Source organism: Hippopotamus amphibius, chromosome 1 (genome assembly GCF_030028045.1).
Source record: "Hippopotamus amphibius kiboko isolate mHipAmp2 chromosome 1, mHipAmp2.hap2, whole genome shotgun sequence".
In the NCBI taxonomy this organism is placed as follows: domain Eukaryota; kingdom Metazoa; phylum Chordata; class Mammalia; order Artiodactyla; family Hippopotamidae; genus Hippopotamus; species Hippopotamus amphibius.
The window spans coordinates 21,198,056-21,216,085 of record NC_080186.1 but is presented as its reverse complement, the minus strand read 5'-3'; the positions used below and the strand labels follow the sequence as shown (position 1 = coordinate 21,216,085).

At 50.2% G+C, this 18,030-nt stretch overlaps 1 protein-coding gene across 5 annotated transcripts in view; it reads right to left on the bottom strand.

Moving 5' to 3' along the window:
• WDTC1 (WD and tetratricopeptide repeats 1) overlaps positions 1 to 18,030 on the bottom strand; it is a 69,866-nt gene that overhangs the window by 2,166 nt on the left and 49,670 nt on the right. Inside the window, exons 5-16 of one of the 5 annotated variants that reach the window (XM_057701642.1) lie at positions 17,529 to 17,640; positions 14,274 to 14,464; positions 11,877 to 12,059; positions 10,814 to 10,908; positions 10,296 to 10,411; positions 8,913 to 8,988; positions 8,198 to 8,306; positions 7,243 to 7,416; positions 3,948 to 4,183; positions 2,343 to 2,520; positions 1,250 to 1,442; positions 787 to 827 (exon numbers count right to left, since the gene is read on the bottom strand). In XM_057701642.1, the coding sequence (XP_057557625.1) occupies positions 787 to 827; positions 1,250 to 1,442; positions 2,343 to 2,520; positions 3,948 to 4,183; positions 7,243 to 7,416; positions 8,198 to 8,306; positions 8,913 to 8,988; positions 10,296 to 10,411; positions 10,814 to 10,908; positions 11,877 to 12,059; positions 14,274 to 14,464; positions 17,529 to 17,640 (1,704 nt within the window). The remainder of the gene's footprint in view (positions 1 to 786; positions 828 to 1,249; positions 1,443 to 2,342; positions 2,521 to 3,947; positions 4,184 to 7,242; positions 7,417 to 8,197; positions 8,307 to 8,912; positions 8,989 to 10,295; positions 10,412 to 10,813; positions 10,909 to 11,876; positions 12,060 to 14,273; positions 14,465 to 17,528; positions 17,641 to 18,030) is intronic. The other 4 variants (XM_057701661.1, XM_057701624.1, XM_057701633.1 and 1 more) reach the window with 4 other exon arrangements.

Genomic DNA, 18,030 nt, shown 5'->3' with positions numbered 1-18,030 from the left:
GAGGGGAACTTATCTTGGGATCTGTATGGGACACACACACAGCCCCCCCGGGATGTATGTGAGGGAGATGACACAGCACGCAGGGTCATACGTGTTGGGGTTGGGGGGCACATGGTAACATACACTGGGAGGGGACACAACACACTGGGATATGAACTGGGGGGAATACACACCGGGGTATACGTTGCAGGCCCCATACTGGAGAACGATGAGGACATCCCACATCAAGACATATACGGGGGACACGCCACAAAGGGTTATATATATGGGGGGCCCATACACGGACATAGACGGAGGAGGATTCGCACCACCATATGCTGGGTACACATACTGTATACCTGGGGTCGGGGTACAGACACAACTCCGCCCACCCCACTCTTCTGTTGCCACTCCCAACAAGGATTCCTTTATCTTCCTTTTCCTCTCCCCTCAAGGGAGCGTCCTGTAGGATTTCTCTCTTTAAAATTCATAGAAAATTAGATACACCTCTTGACTTCTGTTCTGCCAGCCGGGAAGGGGGAGGAGGTGGCGCAGAGGGCAGGGGAGGCCTCGGCCAGCCCACCTGACGACCCACACTGACTACCATACTGTCCTAAGTGTTCCTGTGGGCCAGACACATCACAGGCATAACTTCTTTAATCCTCCAAGCGACCTTTTGAGGTGGTGCTCTCATTCCCATTCCAGTGTACAGATGATAAAAACCTGGGCCAGAGATGATTGAGTCCTTCAGGCAGTAAGTGAAGGGACCGGGATTCAAATTTAGGCCCATCAGACTCTGAAACCTACCTACTTCTTGTGTGACTGAGAGACTGGCCTCTGCACAGCTTCTAGGGGACACAACACAGTGGTATATGAGGGGCCAGGTACCTAGGGAGCCTCTGTGGCACCGTTCTCAGGAGGTGGCGTTGGAGCTGATCTGGTTCCCTCTCTGCCCTCCTGTACCCAGTCCTTGGTTGCTGTTGCCCGTATGTGAGTCTCACCTTCCCAGCTGGCTCAAGGATATGCCTCTGGAAGGCAGGAGGCAACTCTCGCCTCTGGAACTGCCCGCTTCATCTGGAGCTTTCAGAACTTGCTGGCTCCCACCGTGACGCAGCCTGGGGCCCTGGGGTGAAAGCTCACTCATCCTAGCAGCCCCTAACCTCTGAGTGACTCCCTTCCCAGCCCTCCCGGGCTCAGCTGGAGGCCTTGCACCGGGTCCGTTCCTCCCTTCCTCCCTGTATGGCTTCTGCCACCTTGCCCACGCCCTCACCTCTGGCCGGGGGTTCCAGAGCCGCACAACAGGGTCGATGCCGCTGGTGGCCAGGAAGCAGTAGCTGGGGTGCGGCTGCAGGCAGTTGACGATGGACTCGTCCCCCTGGAGCACGCGGACCAGGTTGGTGGTCTCCTTTTCCCAGATGAAGAAGGAGCCATCGTCAGAGCCACTGACGATGTACTGAGCGTTGCTGGCAAGGGGCAAAGGGCAGGGAGGTCAGATGGGGTGCCGCCCTGTGGCCTCAAGCAGGGGCTGTGTGGCTTAAGGAAAGGGGGAACAGGGAAGTCTGGAGCCACTCAGCCCCCCAGACTCTGGGGTCTTCACCTGACTCGGAACTCCCATGCACACGGTAATCCTCTCCACACTGCAGGGCTGTGTCACTCTTCAACTGTTCTCTTAAACTCGGGGACTGCCGAGGCCCCTCCAAGTTACTCTCCCCCAAAGTACATTATAAGCTCCCTCGGTGCCAGGACCAGATCTTGCATCTCTTAGGTCTCTGGGAACATTCCTGCCTAAGCCTTTCCTCAGTAGTCCTAGCCTTCCTGGATCCAGATCCCCAAATGCAACAGCACATCTGCCCCTGACACACCACTGACAGGTAGAAGGGATCTTGATGGAGATTCTTAATTCACATTCATGTATCTCACCTACCCAAAGAAAGTACATCATCTACAAAGGAGGGTCGGGGGTGATGGTGTCTGAGACGTGGGCTACGTCCCTCAGTACTGGGGGCACAGTTCTAGGCACAAAAGATTGCCAAGACTGACAGCCTGTGAGGTGCTTGCCTCCAACCCTCAGCTCTGGCACATGGGGACAGAGGGAGCAGGAGGTGGGGGTAAGGAAGAGTCCAGGTGCTGCGCTGGGTGCTTTCTGGATTACCTCATTAGTCCTTGTTATGGCCCCTTGAGTGGGGAGGACTGGTTTCATTTTATAGGTTAAAAAACTGAGACCCACAGAGGTGCAGCCATTTGCCCAAGGGTACAAAGGCAGAGCTGGGATTTGAGACTTTTCTGAAAGCCTTATGTCCCCACGCCCCCCAACCTCCTGCTGCCAGCCGGGCTATGCCCTCCTCCTCTTCAGGGCCTCGGACCTGCCAAAGAAATTGGCCTCCTTGATATCCGTGGTGGTATTACAGTGGCCACAGTAGCGGAACTGATAGTCGTAGCTTCGCTCCCGCAGCACCATCTCGTCCTCTGAGATGGAGTCCTTGCGGCTCGTGCTGCGGAGGCGGACAGGGCCGCCACCACCACCAGCTCCCTTCTTCTCCTCTGGGGGCAGAGAACAAGGAAAGCTGAGAGTCCTGTCCCTCTCTCTCCTCCCTCATTTTCCCCCCACCTTTGACCCTGTTCTTGGTCCGAGTAGTAAGCAATGTAGGGCCACCCGCCTCTACCCCTTCCCTGGAACACTGGGAACAACTATGAGAAAGAAGTATCTTTGGATCCTGCCCTTGAGGGTGTTCAAGAGGAGACCTCTGATGCCAGGAGGGCTTGGCTTAGGTCCCTGAATAATGTCTGGAAGCCCCAACGATGCACAGACCCAAAGTCTGTTTCTGTGGAGGTGAGAGGCAGGGAGGGGAGGGTAAAGCATGCCAAGAGAGCCTTGAGGGGGTGCTTTTTCTAAATAGATCCATAGCTCTGAAGGCAGTAAGGTCCAAGCCCTCCCTCTCTAGAAGACGAGTTATCATGGACCCAACTGAGGTACTGATCGGTTAAGTGCCTTGGGTAAAACCATACCAGTTTTCTTAGTGCCTTGTTCCTGCCTGCTTCAGGGCCTTGGCATGTGCTGGTCCCTCTGTCAGGAACCCTTTTCCTCCCACAGCTACACTTTGCATCTAGTTAACTCTTCCTCTGCATCCTCAAGATCTCAGCCTGAATGTCTCTTCCTCAAGAACCCCAGACTGCCATCAAGCCCCCCCAACAGCTGCGCCCTATCAGGTCCCAAAGGTGTTCTTGTTTCTTCCTCATTGCTTGCCTTCTTCACTAGGGTACAGACTTACGCATACAGAAATCTCACCTGGTTTGTTCCCAGATATATTCCCAGGACCCAGAACAGTGCCTGGTGCTATTCAGACAAATGTATCAACCCAGGTTAGTAAACTGGAAAGGAGACAGGGAGGATCCATGTCTGCCCTCAGTGAGCTCCCCTCTTGTGTTTATTGACCACACAATCACCTAGTTCATTCTCCAATGCTACCCAGGTGAGCTGGGCAGGGCCTCGAATGCTCTCTGTGCAAATACGGCAGCAGGTTCAGAGAGGCTGCGCTTTGCCCAAGTCACATGGTTTCACATGGCAGAGCTGAGACTGGAACTGAGGCTCCACACCTGTGCCCAAGGCATTTCTACTGCCCTGTGGTGCTGTCTCTTCTGCACCTATGCAAACTGGAGCAGGTGCACCCCAGCCAACTACCCTGAACAGAACGGAACAGCCCTATCTGTGAGCAGGAGAGAATGACCTGCGAGGCACACTGGGCTCAGCTGGCTCCTATCCTGGGTCCCGGGGGAAATATATCAGGTGCCTTAAACATGCTATTGCTAATCCTTGTCTCAAAGAGACCAAGCGACTGTCTCCAGGTCACATGGCTTCTCAATCAGTATGTGAGTCCAGGCCTCTCCAATCTCAGAACTATGTCCTCTCCAGAATGTCATATAGCACCTCAAATAGAAAGAGTGACAGCAACCCCTCAGTGCCCACTCACCACCGTCATTTTTGGAGAAGAGGGCGGCCGTGATGTCGCGTCCCAATGCATCACAAGCGCTGCTGTGGGCCTGCTCCGGGAACTTCCCTTTGAAATCATCCAGGCACTCCAGGGCCTCAGCCACGTACTTGAGCTCAAAGAGGCATCGGGCCAGGCGGAAGTGCGCCTTCAGGTGGCATGGATTTAGGGAGATGGCCTTGAGGCAGTCCCTCAGGGCATCGTAGTGGTCACCATCCCTGGGAAGGCAGGGGAATGTGGCTTGGAGGTGGGGCCACATGGCAAGCAAGGAGTCCCCATTCAGTCTCCTTCGCTTCCTGTGGCCACCCCAGCCCACCTTTGAGAGATCTCAGGGCAAGGGTACTTGGGGATGAAGAGAATCCTGACTCAGCCCAGGCCTTGCTCCCCAGGAGACAGAGTATGTTAAAGAGGCAAGCCAGAAACCCCTGAGGTCTTGGCAGGGTAAAGGTTGGGAGGCGGGTGTGAGGCAAAAACCAGTGTCCGGCTGCCCTCTGCTGGACACAGAGTGCAACTGCGCACCCACTCAGCGCAGGCACCCGCAGCTCTGCAGCAGAAGGCCTGGCAACTTGCCCGCCTCAGGCTCCCCAAGCCCTCCTTCTCCCTTCCTCTATCCACCACCTCAGATCCCCCCGGCTGGCCTTCAAAGCCATGTCCAAGGCAGGGGGCCCTCAAGGACAATTCTGTGGTCCAGAGACGCCAGAAGTGCCAGGCTGGGGACTCAGGGTCTGACCAGCAGGCAGCAAGCCCTCAGCCAGACCCCCCTCTGTCCTGGCTGACTGATCCACAGCAGCTGTGGCCTCTACCTCCCAGGGCTGGAGGATGGGGCCTGACAGTCTGGCAGAGTCAGTTCTCTGGAAGCTGATGGCAGGGGGCGGCTATACACCAGGAACTCCAAATCATCCACACTAACTTCTCCAAACTCCCGGAAGCATGGACATGGGGACGTGGGAATGGTTTTGGGGGGTGGGGAGGGGCCAAAGAAAAAGCCCTTCCTTCCACCCTGTGCCGGAATATAAAATACACATTCCCCCAGCTCCACAGACCAGTTCCCACCTCTCATCTGGAAAGCCAGGCGGGTCACAGGAACCAATTCTCCTTTGGGAGCTGTTGTTTTGTTTTGTTTCTTTCCTGCTGGGTTGAGGTGGGTCTAGGACCCAGCTGTGCTAAGCAGCACTCCCTAGAGCTGACGGCCCTTCTACCAAGGCATAGCTCACAACTCTCCTGCATGGGGCCAGAGCAGGCCTGACATGGGAGCGGGCCTCACAACCCCCCTCTCCTACAGCACTTAGAGGGAGCATCCGGTCCCTGGAGCAGCCGTGCTCAGACCAGGAACAAGAAGCTCAGCCAGTGAGGGGGCAGGCAGGAGACAGAGTGCTTCGGTAGCATGGCCTGCGTCAGAACGAGTGGCTGTGACGAAGGAGCAGGCGCTGTTTGGAAACCCAATTACCGCCTGCAAGGTGCCCCTCAGAGCTCCTGGGGAGAGCCAGACCAGAGAGCAGCCAGGAGCCAGAGGGTGACAGCTCCCACTGCACCCAGGAGCAGATGGCAGCCCTGGGGAGACTGGCCTGGGACAGAATGTGACATTCTAGGGGTCACTGGCAGGCATGTGGGGCTGGGGAGAGAGCAGGCTGGCCCCAGGGCTCACCCATCCAGACTTACTGCCAGATCAATCTCCCTGAAAAGACAGCCCTCAGCACATCCCTCTCCTGCTCAGCTCTTCAGTAGCTGCCCATCATCCACTGAATCGAGGCCAAAACGCCACCGCTCTGCATTCCAAGTCCTTCCCAGGCTGGCCCCAGGCTACCTCACAGACTCATCTCCTGCCAGTCCCTTTCCGAACCCTCTGCTCCAGCCAAATGGATTTGTTGTTCTGCAAACAAGCTCTTCAGTCAGTCCCCCACCCCCACATCTTTGTTCACACCATTTCATCTCCCTGGGAATGTCCTTCCCCCACAGTCCCCTCCTCCTTTCATCTCCTGTCTAAGCCTGCCCACACTGAAAGCCCATTCAGACATCACATCTTCCTGGTGCTTCCCTGATCCCCAGTTAAAGTGACCTAACTTTTCTTGATGCCCACAGCACTTCACCTGACCATTCAAAGACTTACTGCTTCCTGCCTCTTCAGTGATGAAGCATGTCCATGTCTTTATCCCCTGTCCAGAGGCTGGGCACTCTGGAGCACAGGAACTCAGAGTGACAGAACTTTGTGTCCCTAGTTCCTAGTGCATAGTAGGAATTCAGAGAACATGTTGAGGGTACCCATGGACTGGGAAATCATCAGTCTCTCTTAGCAAGAATGCAGGAGTGACATAGCTCTCAGCCTAGAGCCTGGATGAACACCACTGTATTCTATCCACCTACTCAGAAAGAGGAGCAACACACCTCAGGATGGCCCCCAAACAGTCATCTCCTGGGGTTGGCTGCCATCTGAGCCCTTGGCAAACTCCTGATGCCTGAGCTAAGGCCTGTGGGGGCAGCATTCCCCAAACCCCCACCCACCATCCTGCTGACTTGGGTGGGTTTCTTAAGCTTCCCTCTCTGGCCTGCCTAGTTGCAGCCAGACGATGGCACACCAGCTGGCCTGTCTGTCTGGGCAGAGCCGACGGATGCCAGACGGAGCAGAAATGGCTGTGGGCCCAGCTTTATCCATCTCCCGTCCTGGCCCTGGCTGGGGGATGGGGTCTGCCTGCCTGCTTGCCTGCTGGTGCTGCAGGCAGAGGGCTGGGGGCCCTGATGGTCTCCAAAGATAAAGGGTTCTTCAGGATATGGACCTACCCCTCACCACCAGCCACTACAACTCAGCAAGACCCATAGCCAGTTTCAGATGTCTAGGATCTTGTTTGTGCTTGGTCCAAAGGGTCCAAGAGCATAGGAAAGCAAGCCCCAAGGTCAAGAAGCTGTAGAATCATTTCAAACAGATACTAACTGAATTCACCAAATGCCTCATTTCCACTTAGCAAGATTCTACTGCTGCTTCAAAGTCCAATGCAAGACGCAATTCTCCAAGAGTTGGGATTAATCATTTTCCCAATTCCTACTTCCAGTGGTCACAGCACTTTCTAACAGAGCACCATGTTGAAGCTGCTTGTGAACATGTTCCACTCAACTGTGAGCTTTCTTGGTGTTTGAGGCTTCCTAACTAATGGGTCAGGTGCCTCCACCACTAACCTGGAGGTGGGGAGGAGAGGCCTGGGCCTAAGAAGCTCTAAGAGGCAGCAGGATGTCCCTGCTACCTCCCTGGATGCCTCAGCAACTTGGTTCCATCAGGCCCACTTACCACTTGCGCTTCATATAGGCAGCAGCTCGGTTCCCATAGAGCATGGCATTGTGAGGGGCCCTCTGCACGGCCTTGCTATAAAGCTGAATGGCCTGGGTCCACTGCTGGCAGGCAAAAGCCTCATTGGCTTGCTGTTTCACACGCTCCAGGTATGGAGGCAGCTCTACTTGGGGGCTGTGGGGGAAGAAGAGCCAAGTCAGGCCAAACAAAGAAGGTCATGGGAGTCTCTCAGGAAGTCTGTAGCCCTGCCTGAAGGCCACTCTGGTTTTCTTGGTCCCTGGGATCTGCACTGTCATCTAAAAGAGGGCACCACTCCTATCCTTGGCCTGGTTATTGTGATAGGTAATGGTCACAATTCCAGATGCTCTGAGCCAGTGAAAAAAACCAGAGAGGCAGAAATGAAGCTGTCCTGGACAGGTTTAAGGGAATTCTTAAACTCCTGGGCACGAAAGCAGCTGACACCTCTGGTCTCCATGCTGAGCTGAACTTTGTTACCACCCTAGTGCCTCCCGTGGGTCTCTGTATAGATAATTACGTTTCTCTCAAGGGCTAGAGGATCTGGGCACCTCATTATCCAAAGCTCAGCACAGGGCCTGGCAGGGACAGAGACTACAAGATGCTATGAATGGAGAAAATACAATGGGGGAGGCCCGTCTGGGTGGGACCCCTTTAGGAGGGAGCCCCGTGCTAAGAGGAGCTAGCCCTTGGGTCCTGACCCCAGCTACTGGTACCAAGGATCCAGAGCTTCAGATTGGGCATGACTGGAGTCCTACCATGTAGAAGTGGCATTGGGACCACTAGCCACATTAAAGAAGCCTCTTTGCCCCAGTCCCCTGACTCTGGGGTGTATGCCTGGGTGGGGGTCAGGAGGAAGGTTTACAGGACATGCCCATCCCTCCCGTCCAGTGTGGTGTAACTGGGGCTGGGAAGGTTGGGAAAGTCAGGCTGGCCTCACCTGACATGTCCCCTGCTCTCTGGCAGCCGGAAGCCGTTGCTGTGAAGGTGCAGGCCATTGGACACGCCGTTGGACACACCACTGGTGGACATCTTGCCATTCTGAACTTCTGGCAGGGGGTGGGCAGAAAGGAACAGCAACAACTTAGGAGAGGTCCTCGTTTCTCCTCGGTGGCCCTCCAACTTCCATCACAGGGTCTGATGGTTCCATTGTGGGGTTATCCCCCCAGGGTAGATTCACTCCCAGAAAGCCAGTTCTGACAGACAGGCAGGCAAGGACATAAAGAGAGCCTGTGCGCCCTCTGCTGGTTGAAGAGGGACACAACTTCAACTTGGCATTAGCTGGGGATGGGCATGGGAGTGGGGGGTGAGGAGGTGCCTAAATCAACTGTTGGCCCCAGGAAGAAATCAGTGAGGAGACTGGTCCAGGGCAAGAAGGGAAGGACAATTACTTCAGGTCCTCAAGAGCCAAGCCATGGAAAGAACCTGCTTTTTCAGAGGGAAGTGAAAAGGGCTGTGATGCAAACCCCTTTGACAAACCTCTCTGACCTAATATCACCTTACTTCTTACTGTACAGTGTTATTTCGGAGAATCTACTCCTCCCGGAGGGTCACAGCCACAGCGCCAGGTAAGGGGCAGGCTCCTCAGCAGAGGCAGTGCACACTCACGCTCCCCGGCAGAGATGCCCTAAAGGACACTCGAAGGGAGAACTTACCCCCTGAGGAGTGGCATTTTCTAGGCAAGAGGAAGGTGTACGGCCGCTGCTTGTAAGTCAGGTCAAACAAATAGACCTAGAGTGCAGGGGTCAGGAAAAGAATGGACACTGTGAGGCAAGAATGTGGCCGGGCCTGAGCGAGGCCAGGGTGGCTCTCAGGAACACAGCTGTATGTTATGCAGGAACCATCAAGGGAGGCAGGAGAGGTGTTTCTATGAAGCAAAGCTCAGGCAGGAAAATCTCCCTGGTTCCTGGCCCTTCAGGTGGATGGCTTGAAATACTGTCGTTACTTAGAATCACATGTTTATTAGGTTCACAAGGTCCTCAGAGGTCTAATGTTATAGATGGGAAAACAGAAGCCCCAGAGAAGAGAAGCAATTTGCCCAAAGTAACACTGCTAGTTACTTTCCTCAGTAAATATTACCATTATTACTTAACATTTATTGAATTCTTACTTTGCTCCAGGACCTCTGCTAAGTGTTTTATACGACTTTCCTCATTTCATCCTAGAAACTACCCCACGAAAAGGTACTATTATCATCACCCCCTTTACAGATGAAGAAATGTAGGCTCAGAGCTTAATTAATTTATCCAGGGCCATAAAAGCAGAAGGTGGCACAGGCAGGACCCAAGACCACGTCTGTCTGGCTCTGAACCACTCTGCTAGACTGCCTCGCCACTCATCCTTATGCTACCTTTAAGCAAGGTGATGGCTGAGAATCTGAAGCCAAAGCCCTCTTCTGAACTCAGGGGCTCATGTAGTCTCCATCCCATTTCTCTTGTATCATACCTTGCCTTTAAATGTCATCAACAGTTTCACTTGCCATGTCTCTTCCATCAGCCTAGCATGGATCATACTCCACATTTGTCTCCCTCATGTTTATGATAATGCTACTCCGAGAGTCAGTATTCAGTGAGTGTTTGTGGGGTAAATGAATTTATGCAAGGCTTACTGAATATCCCGACTGAGAACCTTTACGTAGAAGGTTTAGCAACCTGCCATTATCAAAGAGCACTTCCCAAAGCTGGTCTTAAACCAGAGCCTGGCTGCGTGCTCTGAGCCCCAGGATTTCCTCCTAGGAAAATAGCAGATGAGGAAACCAAGGTTCAGGAAAATGAAGAGAGTTGTTCAAAGCCAAAGTACACAGTAAACAAAAGGCCAGCATTTGAAGACAAGTCTGTCAGTTCTAAACTGTATGCTCAAGGCCAGAGCACCTCTCTGGGAATTCCAACAATGCCACGGCACTTCCACATTTGATGGTGATGTCATTTACAGTTAGGCTTCTTGTCTGCCTCATGGTAGTGGATGTGGGGTACACAGCCCTGGCTACTGGATACGGGGGTGGGGGGGAGGGCAGGGCCATGTTGGGCAGCCGTCCATACCTGTTCTCCTCCCATGTTGACCAGCAGCTCTGTGCCATTGGGGCTGAAGGTCACATAGGTGGCAACCAGCACTCTGAGACGGTTGTTGTAGTCAGGCAGCTTCACTGGCAGGTGACCTGCAGGAACAGCCCTGTCACCCTAGTGCGAGGCTTCCAGCCCCTCCCACAAGGGGCCGGGGCTGTGAAGAGCCAGCCGCGTCAATGACGATTGTCTTCATGTGAAAAGCAGCGACAAGTGCTGAGCCCTCACTATGTGAACTGGGCCAACTGTTATATGCTTTATCTCACTGAGTCATTACAACCCCATTTTACAGAAAAGAAATTAAGACTCCTCAAGGGTAAGTAATTTGCCAAAGGTCACATGATAGCTGGTCAATGGCAGTCAGGATTAAAGCCTAGGTCTGTCTGATCCTAAACCCCTTGGTTCTTGGTCACCATGCCGTGCCGCCTCCGTGCACTGCCCCAGAGACAATCAGCACCCAGCCAAGAGTTGAGGGCCAGAGTCGGGCTGAGCCCTACCTGCTACGTAATACTGGGCTGCACCATCCGGAAGGGGCTTCTGCCGGTCGCAGAAGGTGTGCACACCTGCTGAAGGGCTCTGCTTCATGCTCTTTCTGGTGGGAAGGCAAACCATATAGGTTATAATGCCTAACACGACTCCTGGCTAGACCACACCACACTTCCTAGAGAAAAACTGAAGTTTATACCCCTGGAGAGATACAGGAGGAGGTACCTTTCTTCCTTACCTCAGCACCCCCAAAGGTCCACCAACTAGACAGCTGTGGACACATACATTACAGTGCTTTATAAGTAGGTCCTGCCTACTTGTCTTGCAAGGTTCATGGCCACCCTGTTACTCCCATTTTACAGATGAGGAAGCTAAAAGCTCAAGGCCCACTCTAGGTCATGTAGTGAGAAGAGCCAACAGTGGTCACCCAAATCCACAAATGAAAGTAATGCAGGCCAGAAGTTTCTGCACTTGTTGTAGGAGTCCACTGAAAACCCAGGCTGGCAGAGCCACTCAGGTCTGGGATTTCTGTGGAGGTTCTGAGTGAATTCTACTTTTGTTTTAAAAAAAATAAAGTAAAATTATATGTACAAATAAAGGAATTACATGTATAAGATTATAATTCTGTTCTATACACTGACAGTGAAAGCACAAGAAGAAAATATTATACACAGTGATTTCTTCCAGGTGATGGAATACGGGTAATTTCTTTAATATACTTTTCATATTTCCCCAAACAAGCATGGATTAAATTTTTTAAAATAATCACAAAATTAAAAAGACCCACCTCACGGACTTCCCGGCTGGCACAGTGGATAAGACTCCACGCTCCCAAGGCAGGGGGCCCAGGTTCGATCCCTGGTCAGGGAACTAGATCCCACATGCATGCCACGACTAAGAGTTTGCATGCCACAACTAAGGAGCCCACTTGCTACAACTAAGACCTGGTGCAACCAAAAAAACCAAAGCCAAAACCAAAAACAACCCACCTCACAAAAAAAGAGGGCATGGCAACAAGGGAATGGGGCGGCGGGGTCCCAGGGACCTGCCCACGGGAGGATGTGCCATGCATACCTGTGGTTATGGATCATGCGAATGTCGTAGAGCCTCACAAAAGGCCCGCTGGCCCCCACTGCCAGGCAGTTGTTGTCCTGGGGGTTGACAGTGAGGCACTTGGCCTCCACCAGCTGGCCACAGTACTCTGTCAGGTCAATCAGCACCTCCGAGTGTTTGCTGTTCTCTCGAAGGTCATACTGGCTGTGAGAGAGGACACAGTGAAGGGATTGGGGGTTGCGTCAGTGAGTGGAAGGCAGGGGAGACGCAGAGGCCTCAAATGCAAAGGAATTGGGAGGGGCTTTAAACCTGTTTGTAAATAATGTCAAAAACCACTCCCATTTCTTGAGTGCCCACTGTGTGCCAGGCATCTGTAGTGGACTTCTCACACATTTCTGTTTTATTCTAACATAACTCCTTAAGGTAATACTACTAAAACTCTTTTATTTTTCCGAACAGATATCAATATTATCGCTACTAAGTACTATTACTAGTGACTACTAACACTTACTGAGAAACTGCTTTGTGTCCAGTATTGTCCCCAAGTGTTACACATGTATTATCTAATTAAATTCTCACACTATTCCTACCACTAGAAGTTCAAAGACGCTAAATAACTTGCCTGGACGGCACTGCAGTAAGTGCAGCGCTAAGATAGTGCAAAACTGGAAAGACAGCATTTTAACCACTCTATTCTGCAACTTGATTCTAATTCTTAATTCTATTCTTAACCTAGTTTCTTGCAGGAAACAAAAGAAGTATAGGGGTGACAGAAAAGAGAATCTGGAGATCACTTAGCTACTTAGAAACACCAATGGCCAGGATAAGCCCAAGTCCCATCTGAGTGGTAAAGGTCATGCCGGAACATCCACCCAGCACCAGCACGCTCCTACTGGGGAACTGCTTTGCTGCTGGGACACAGGCACATCCAGAGAATGGGGAAGGCATCATTCATGTGCTCACCCAACTCTGCCTAAACATCTGCAATAATTTCTTCATTGTTCGCTTGTCTTTCTAAGCCATCCTCACCAGATTGCTCTTCCTAAAATAGTTTTTTTATTACATCACTTTCTTGCTCAAAAAATTGCAGAGATTCCTCAATACTTTTAGCATGAGTTTACTTTTAGTTTATGTCTATCAAACTCCTCAGTCTGGTTCTCAAGATGTGATTTCACATACCTCATACCTCTCCAACCTTGCTCCTCAGTTTTCTAAGTGGGTCAGTTACAACCTCAGAACTGTGTCCTGTATGTGGCACATTTACCCCTGCCTTCACAAACTCTGCTTAAGCTGGGGAGTCCTCTCTGCTTTTCCTTGCCCATCCAAATCCTGTCTGTTCTGGAAGGTCAGCTTGCATTCACCTTCTGCTAGGACTCCTCCCCTGACTGTGCCTGCTCCTAAGTGCTTAGGCTCCTGCCTCATGCCCTAGATGCATAGCCTCTACCTGCTGTCCTGGCACAGTCTAGTCAGTCAAGGTCAACAAGCCCAACAAAGAGTTGGACCCACCACCGACCAAGTGCATTCTGTCTGCTAAGAACTATGCTAAAGTTTTATAGGCACTATCTCATTTTTAATGCTTAGGCCAACAAAAGAGATACTATGATAATTCCCATTTTATAGATGAGGAAACTGAGGTCCAGGGGTGAAGTGACTTGCCCCAGACACTGAGTGACAGAGGTAGGACTTGACTTGGTCTGTCTGAGTTCTAATTCATGCACGACTTAGATACCCTCCTCCTTTGTAACAGGGAAGAGGGCACAAAGTCCCATAGGATCTCAAGGAAGGCAATTAAAGCAGATTGCAGAGATAAGGGAAAAGTTCTAAGGTTATATCTGAAGAAAGGAGTTAAAGAAAGGCAATGAGACCATTTTAAGAAGGGAAGTAGAGGCAAAGGTGTGACAATATAGGCCAATGAAAAGGGGGAGTCCACTTAACCATTTCTAGTTGGCTATCCCCCTCCCAGGAATATGCCCATTGAGCAAGGGAAATGTATCAAGTGCCTCTATGTGCCAGGCACTGTGCTGGGCTCTAGGGACACAACCAAGGGCAAGAAAGACATGGACAAGACAGAGAAAATGCTGAGAGAGTTTACTACTCAGTGAGGGACACAGACAAAAAAGTAAACCATCAAGTAAATAAAATAAAACAACAACAGATAAGGTGGTGAGAAAGCCAGTGGGCTTGAATGTAGCTCAGGAGAGAATAAGAAGTGGCGAAGGTGAAGAACAGGGTAAGTGAATACCCCCAGCTGAGTCTGTCCACTGATAACTGTGCTGGGCAGACAAATGAGGCGGGAACTCTGTTGCAGGGAAGGAGCCAGGCCTGCAGAAGGAAGCAGCAGGGCAGATGGGATGGGGGAACTGACGTGCAGTGGGAGCAGGGGAGGCACAGGCCTCACTCCCTGCCTCAGGCCCTCACCGGATAAGCCCATCCTCAGCAGCACTCCAGAACGTGTTGGGCCACATGGGAGCCGTGGCGATGCGTTTCACCCGGTTTGTGTGGTCTCCAAACATGTGGATTGTCTCCTTTACTGTCAGGTCGTGGACATGCACCTTGGAGTCAGCCGCCCCTGTGATCAAGATGCGGTCCCCGGCGTGAGGCAGGAACTGCTTGGGAGAGATGGAAGAGGAGGTTGGCAGGTGGCGGCCACAGAAGGAGACTAGCCTGGATGTTGTTAGCTCCCTTTTCTCCCTCTCCATGTCAGATAAGAAAACAAGCCCATCCAAGACAATCCACGAATAAAACTTTGGATCTTGAGCATCAGCCTGTAAGCCTAAAGGTCAAAATCAGGATGTACACCCTTATTTTGCCAGAGTGGTCCTGACCTATGCCATGCTGGACTACCTAAGAAAACCTCTCCCTCTGATTCTTCTCCAGGTAAGAGCTGAAGAGATGACAATTATAGCTCTGACCATTTACTAAGCATTTACCATGTGCTAGACACTGAGTAGGTAATTTATCTTCTTAATACTTACAATAACCCCATTAAAAATTGAGGTTCAGCACCAACATTCAGCAGGACTGTCAATTCGAACTCAAGTCTGTCTGGCTCCTATATGCCTCATGATGACTATCTAATAACCTGGAGGTTAAGTAATAAATTAGTCTTAAAATGAAAAGAACTTTCAGCGTTTTAAGGGAGTGGGTGTTTTAAACTGGTTCAAATATTTCTGGAGAACAATCTGGCAATAGGTAACAAAGATAAAAATTATTTCTATCTTTTGACCTAAAACTTCCACTTCTGAGAAATAATTCTAAAAGAAAAAAGGGACCTGTGCAGAAATACTCCAAGTAGCACTCCTTATAATGGCAAGTGCTGGAAATGGCTCAAAAGTCAGACCTTGGGAAAGGGCTGAGCATCAAAAGAATATACCTCTATGTGGCCATTATGCAGAAGGACAACTCCGTCATTCTGATGAAGTTGAGAACAAAATATTCCAGATCACATATGGCAAGGGCAAAATAGCCACAAACATAATTTTGATTAATAATTTTTTAAATTAATTGATTTATTTATTTTATTTATTGGCTGCATTGGGTCTTCGTTGCTGCACACGGGCTTTCTCTAGTTGATGCGAGCTGAGGCTACTCTTCATTGTGGTGCACGGCTCCTCGTTGTAGTGGCTTCTCTTGTTGCGGAGCTCAGGCTCTAGGTGCATGGGGTTCAGCAGTTGCGGCACATGGGCTCAACAGCTGTGGCTCACGGGCTTAGTTGCTTCATGGCGTGTGGAATCTTCTCAGAGCAGGGCTCGTGTCCCCTGCATTGGCAGGCAGATTCTTAACTACTGTGCCACCTAGGAAGTCCCTTGATTAATAATTTTAAAAACATTCAGTTCTAACACCTAGTGTTGAGGAAGAAAAATATCTGGGTGTGTTAGTTGAGTTCTTCTTTCTTAAGTTTAGAAGACTGAATTATCTTTTTTTCTAGTTGAAAAGTTTCTACCAATCTACAACACAAGGCTGAAAGGGTGCTGGGAAGGCGGTGGTGTTGACATTTTCCGCATTCAAACAGCTAAAGTCCCACTTGACTTAAACTAACAATTCACTCTTTCCATATACACTTCTCTAATAGCTCAACAGGACAAAGACTAAATGAAACAGATGGACTTTTCTCATTTTTAGGGACAACTAGTAGTCTTTACCCCTGTCTGGAGACAACATATACTCCACCCACAACGGAAATAAACAGGAGAACCCTTGGGAAGAGCCTGTGGCTGTTCCCATACTCGTCCCACACTATACATGCCACCAGGGGGAGCTCGTGGGTTAAATAAATAGATCTGTGGTGTTTAATTACCAGAAGAGAGAGGAACACTTTTCTACACCTTTTTATAACAGGAGAGGAGGCTGAGGATCTGTGAATATAAGTGCCTTGCCCAAGGTCTTACTATTAGGGAGTATCAAGGCCATTGTCCAATTCCGGTCTCTGAATTCAACATTTTGTGTTCCATGATGCTTAGGTCCCTTCCCCAGATCTGACCCTACAGATTTAAACTGGACTTAACAATTTTCAGGGGAGGAAAGCAGTCTCTGTTCATCATGCAAGAGGTGAATCAACATTGTTCTGTCTCTCAAATCTCAGAAATTCATCTAGGATTGGTCTCTGGAACAGGAGATGAGAATCAGAGCTTGGGAAAGAAACTCTGATTAGGGAAATAAGTTGGTTTTGAGCTCTTGAATCTATCTTCTTCTTTAGGTATCTTATAATTTATCTTGATATTAATTAAGGAAATATTTCTTAGATTAGTGAGGCTTTCCAAAGGACAGCCTCACTCTCACATACAACCATTACAGAATTTCAGAGCTGGAAAGGTCCTTAAAGGTCATTTCTTTCAACCTTCAACCTGGCAGATAAAAGTTCCCAGTGAGGAATACCTCAGTGCTAGGACATTTACTACATCCTCAGAAGGCCCATTTTACCTTTTTCAAATAGCTCTAAGCATTAGACAAATCTTTCCTTCATCAGGCTTCTGAAAACTTACAGTCACTAGTCAGTCTCAGGTCTGTTCTCTGGGACCAAAAGCGACAAGTTTCATGTCACTTTCACATAACAGGTCTTCAGAGCTCTAAAGACACTTGTAAGTCCCCTCCCTCCCCTCCTCTTAGGTAAACTTCCCTCCACCAACAATCAGCAGACTCATTTTCTATAAAAAGTAGAATAGCTAAAATCACCTGTGACAGGTGCTTTTTTTTTTTTTAATCAATCATCTCATTGAACTGTAACAGCAACCCTGTGGATTACTACTTCCTTTTTTAGTTAAATCATTATTGACTCATTTACTCATGAATGTGGGGGATTTTCCTTAGCTACTTCCTTTTTACAGATGGGTAAACAGGCTCAGAGAGGTCGGGTGATTTGCCCAGTCCACACAGCTTCCAAGAAGCATATAAGGGAGTCAAACACAGGTCTGCCTGCTATCAAAGTTCATGCTCAGAACCATACCTCCCATCATCACCACTCACATAGGTATGAATTCATTTGGAACTGGCCTCTTGGCTCTAAGAGAGGAAGCAGAGCATGGGAAAGAGATGGAGTTTCAGGAATCACCAGCAGATACTCAGATCACAAAGATGTCTGTGACCCAAGGGGTACATGGGACACACAAATGCAAACACGATCATGTACACAGCCCAGTCACACCATTCACTTGCTTTGTGGCTTATCCTGCTCACCTTGACAGAAAAGATATTTGCAGTGTGTCCTGTGTGCATGGAAAGCAGCTTCTTGTGGTGCAGCGGGTCCCACACAATTGTGTGCTGGTCATCAGAACCAGAGGCCAGCAAGCTGCAAGCAGAGAGAAGGAACAGTTCTGACCTCTCCACAAATTCCTGGGCCCCCCTTCCTCCATCTCATGTTTCCCAGTTGATAAGGACTGAGGCCACACAGAACTTGAAGAACAGGAGATGTCACAGAATATAGTTATCTTTTAAACAGTGATTGATTCTCTTCTATTTTGTCCTGAGACTTTCTCATTATTCCTTAAATGCATTAACTTATTAAAAAAGCAGCTCTGGAAAGTCATCCAACCTTCCATCTACCTGGGATCCACTGTTTAACTGTGTATTCATAATGATGAACTAAACTTAAGTGCACAGCAGAGAGCAGCAGCCTCCTCTCCCGCGCCCCCTCTTCTCCTCAGATCTGCAGAGGAAGGCAAGTCCCCTTCTCCCAATC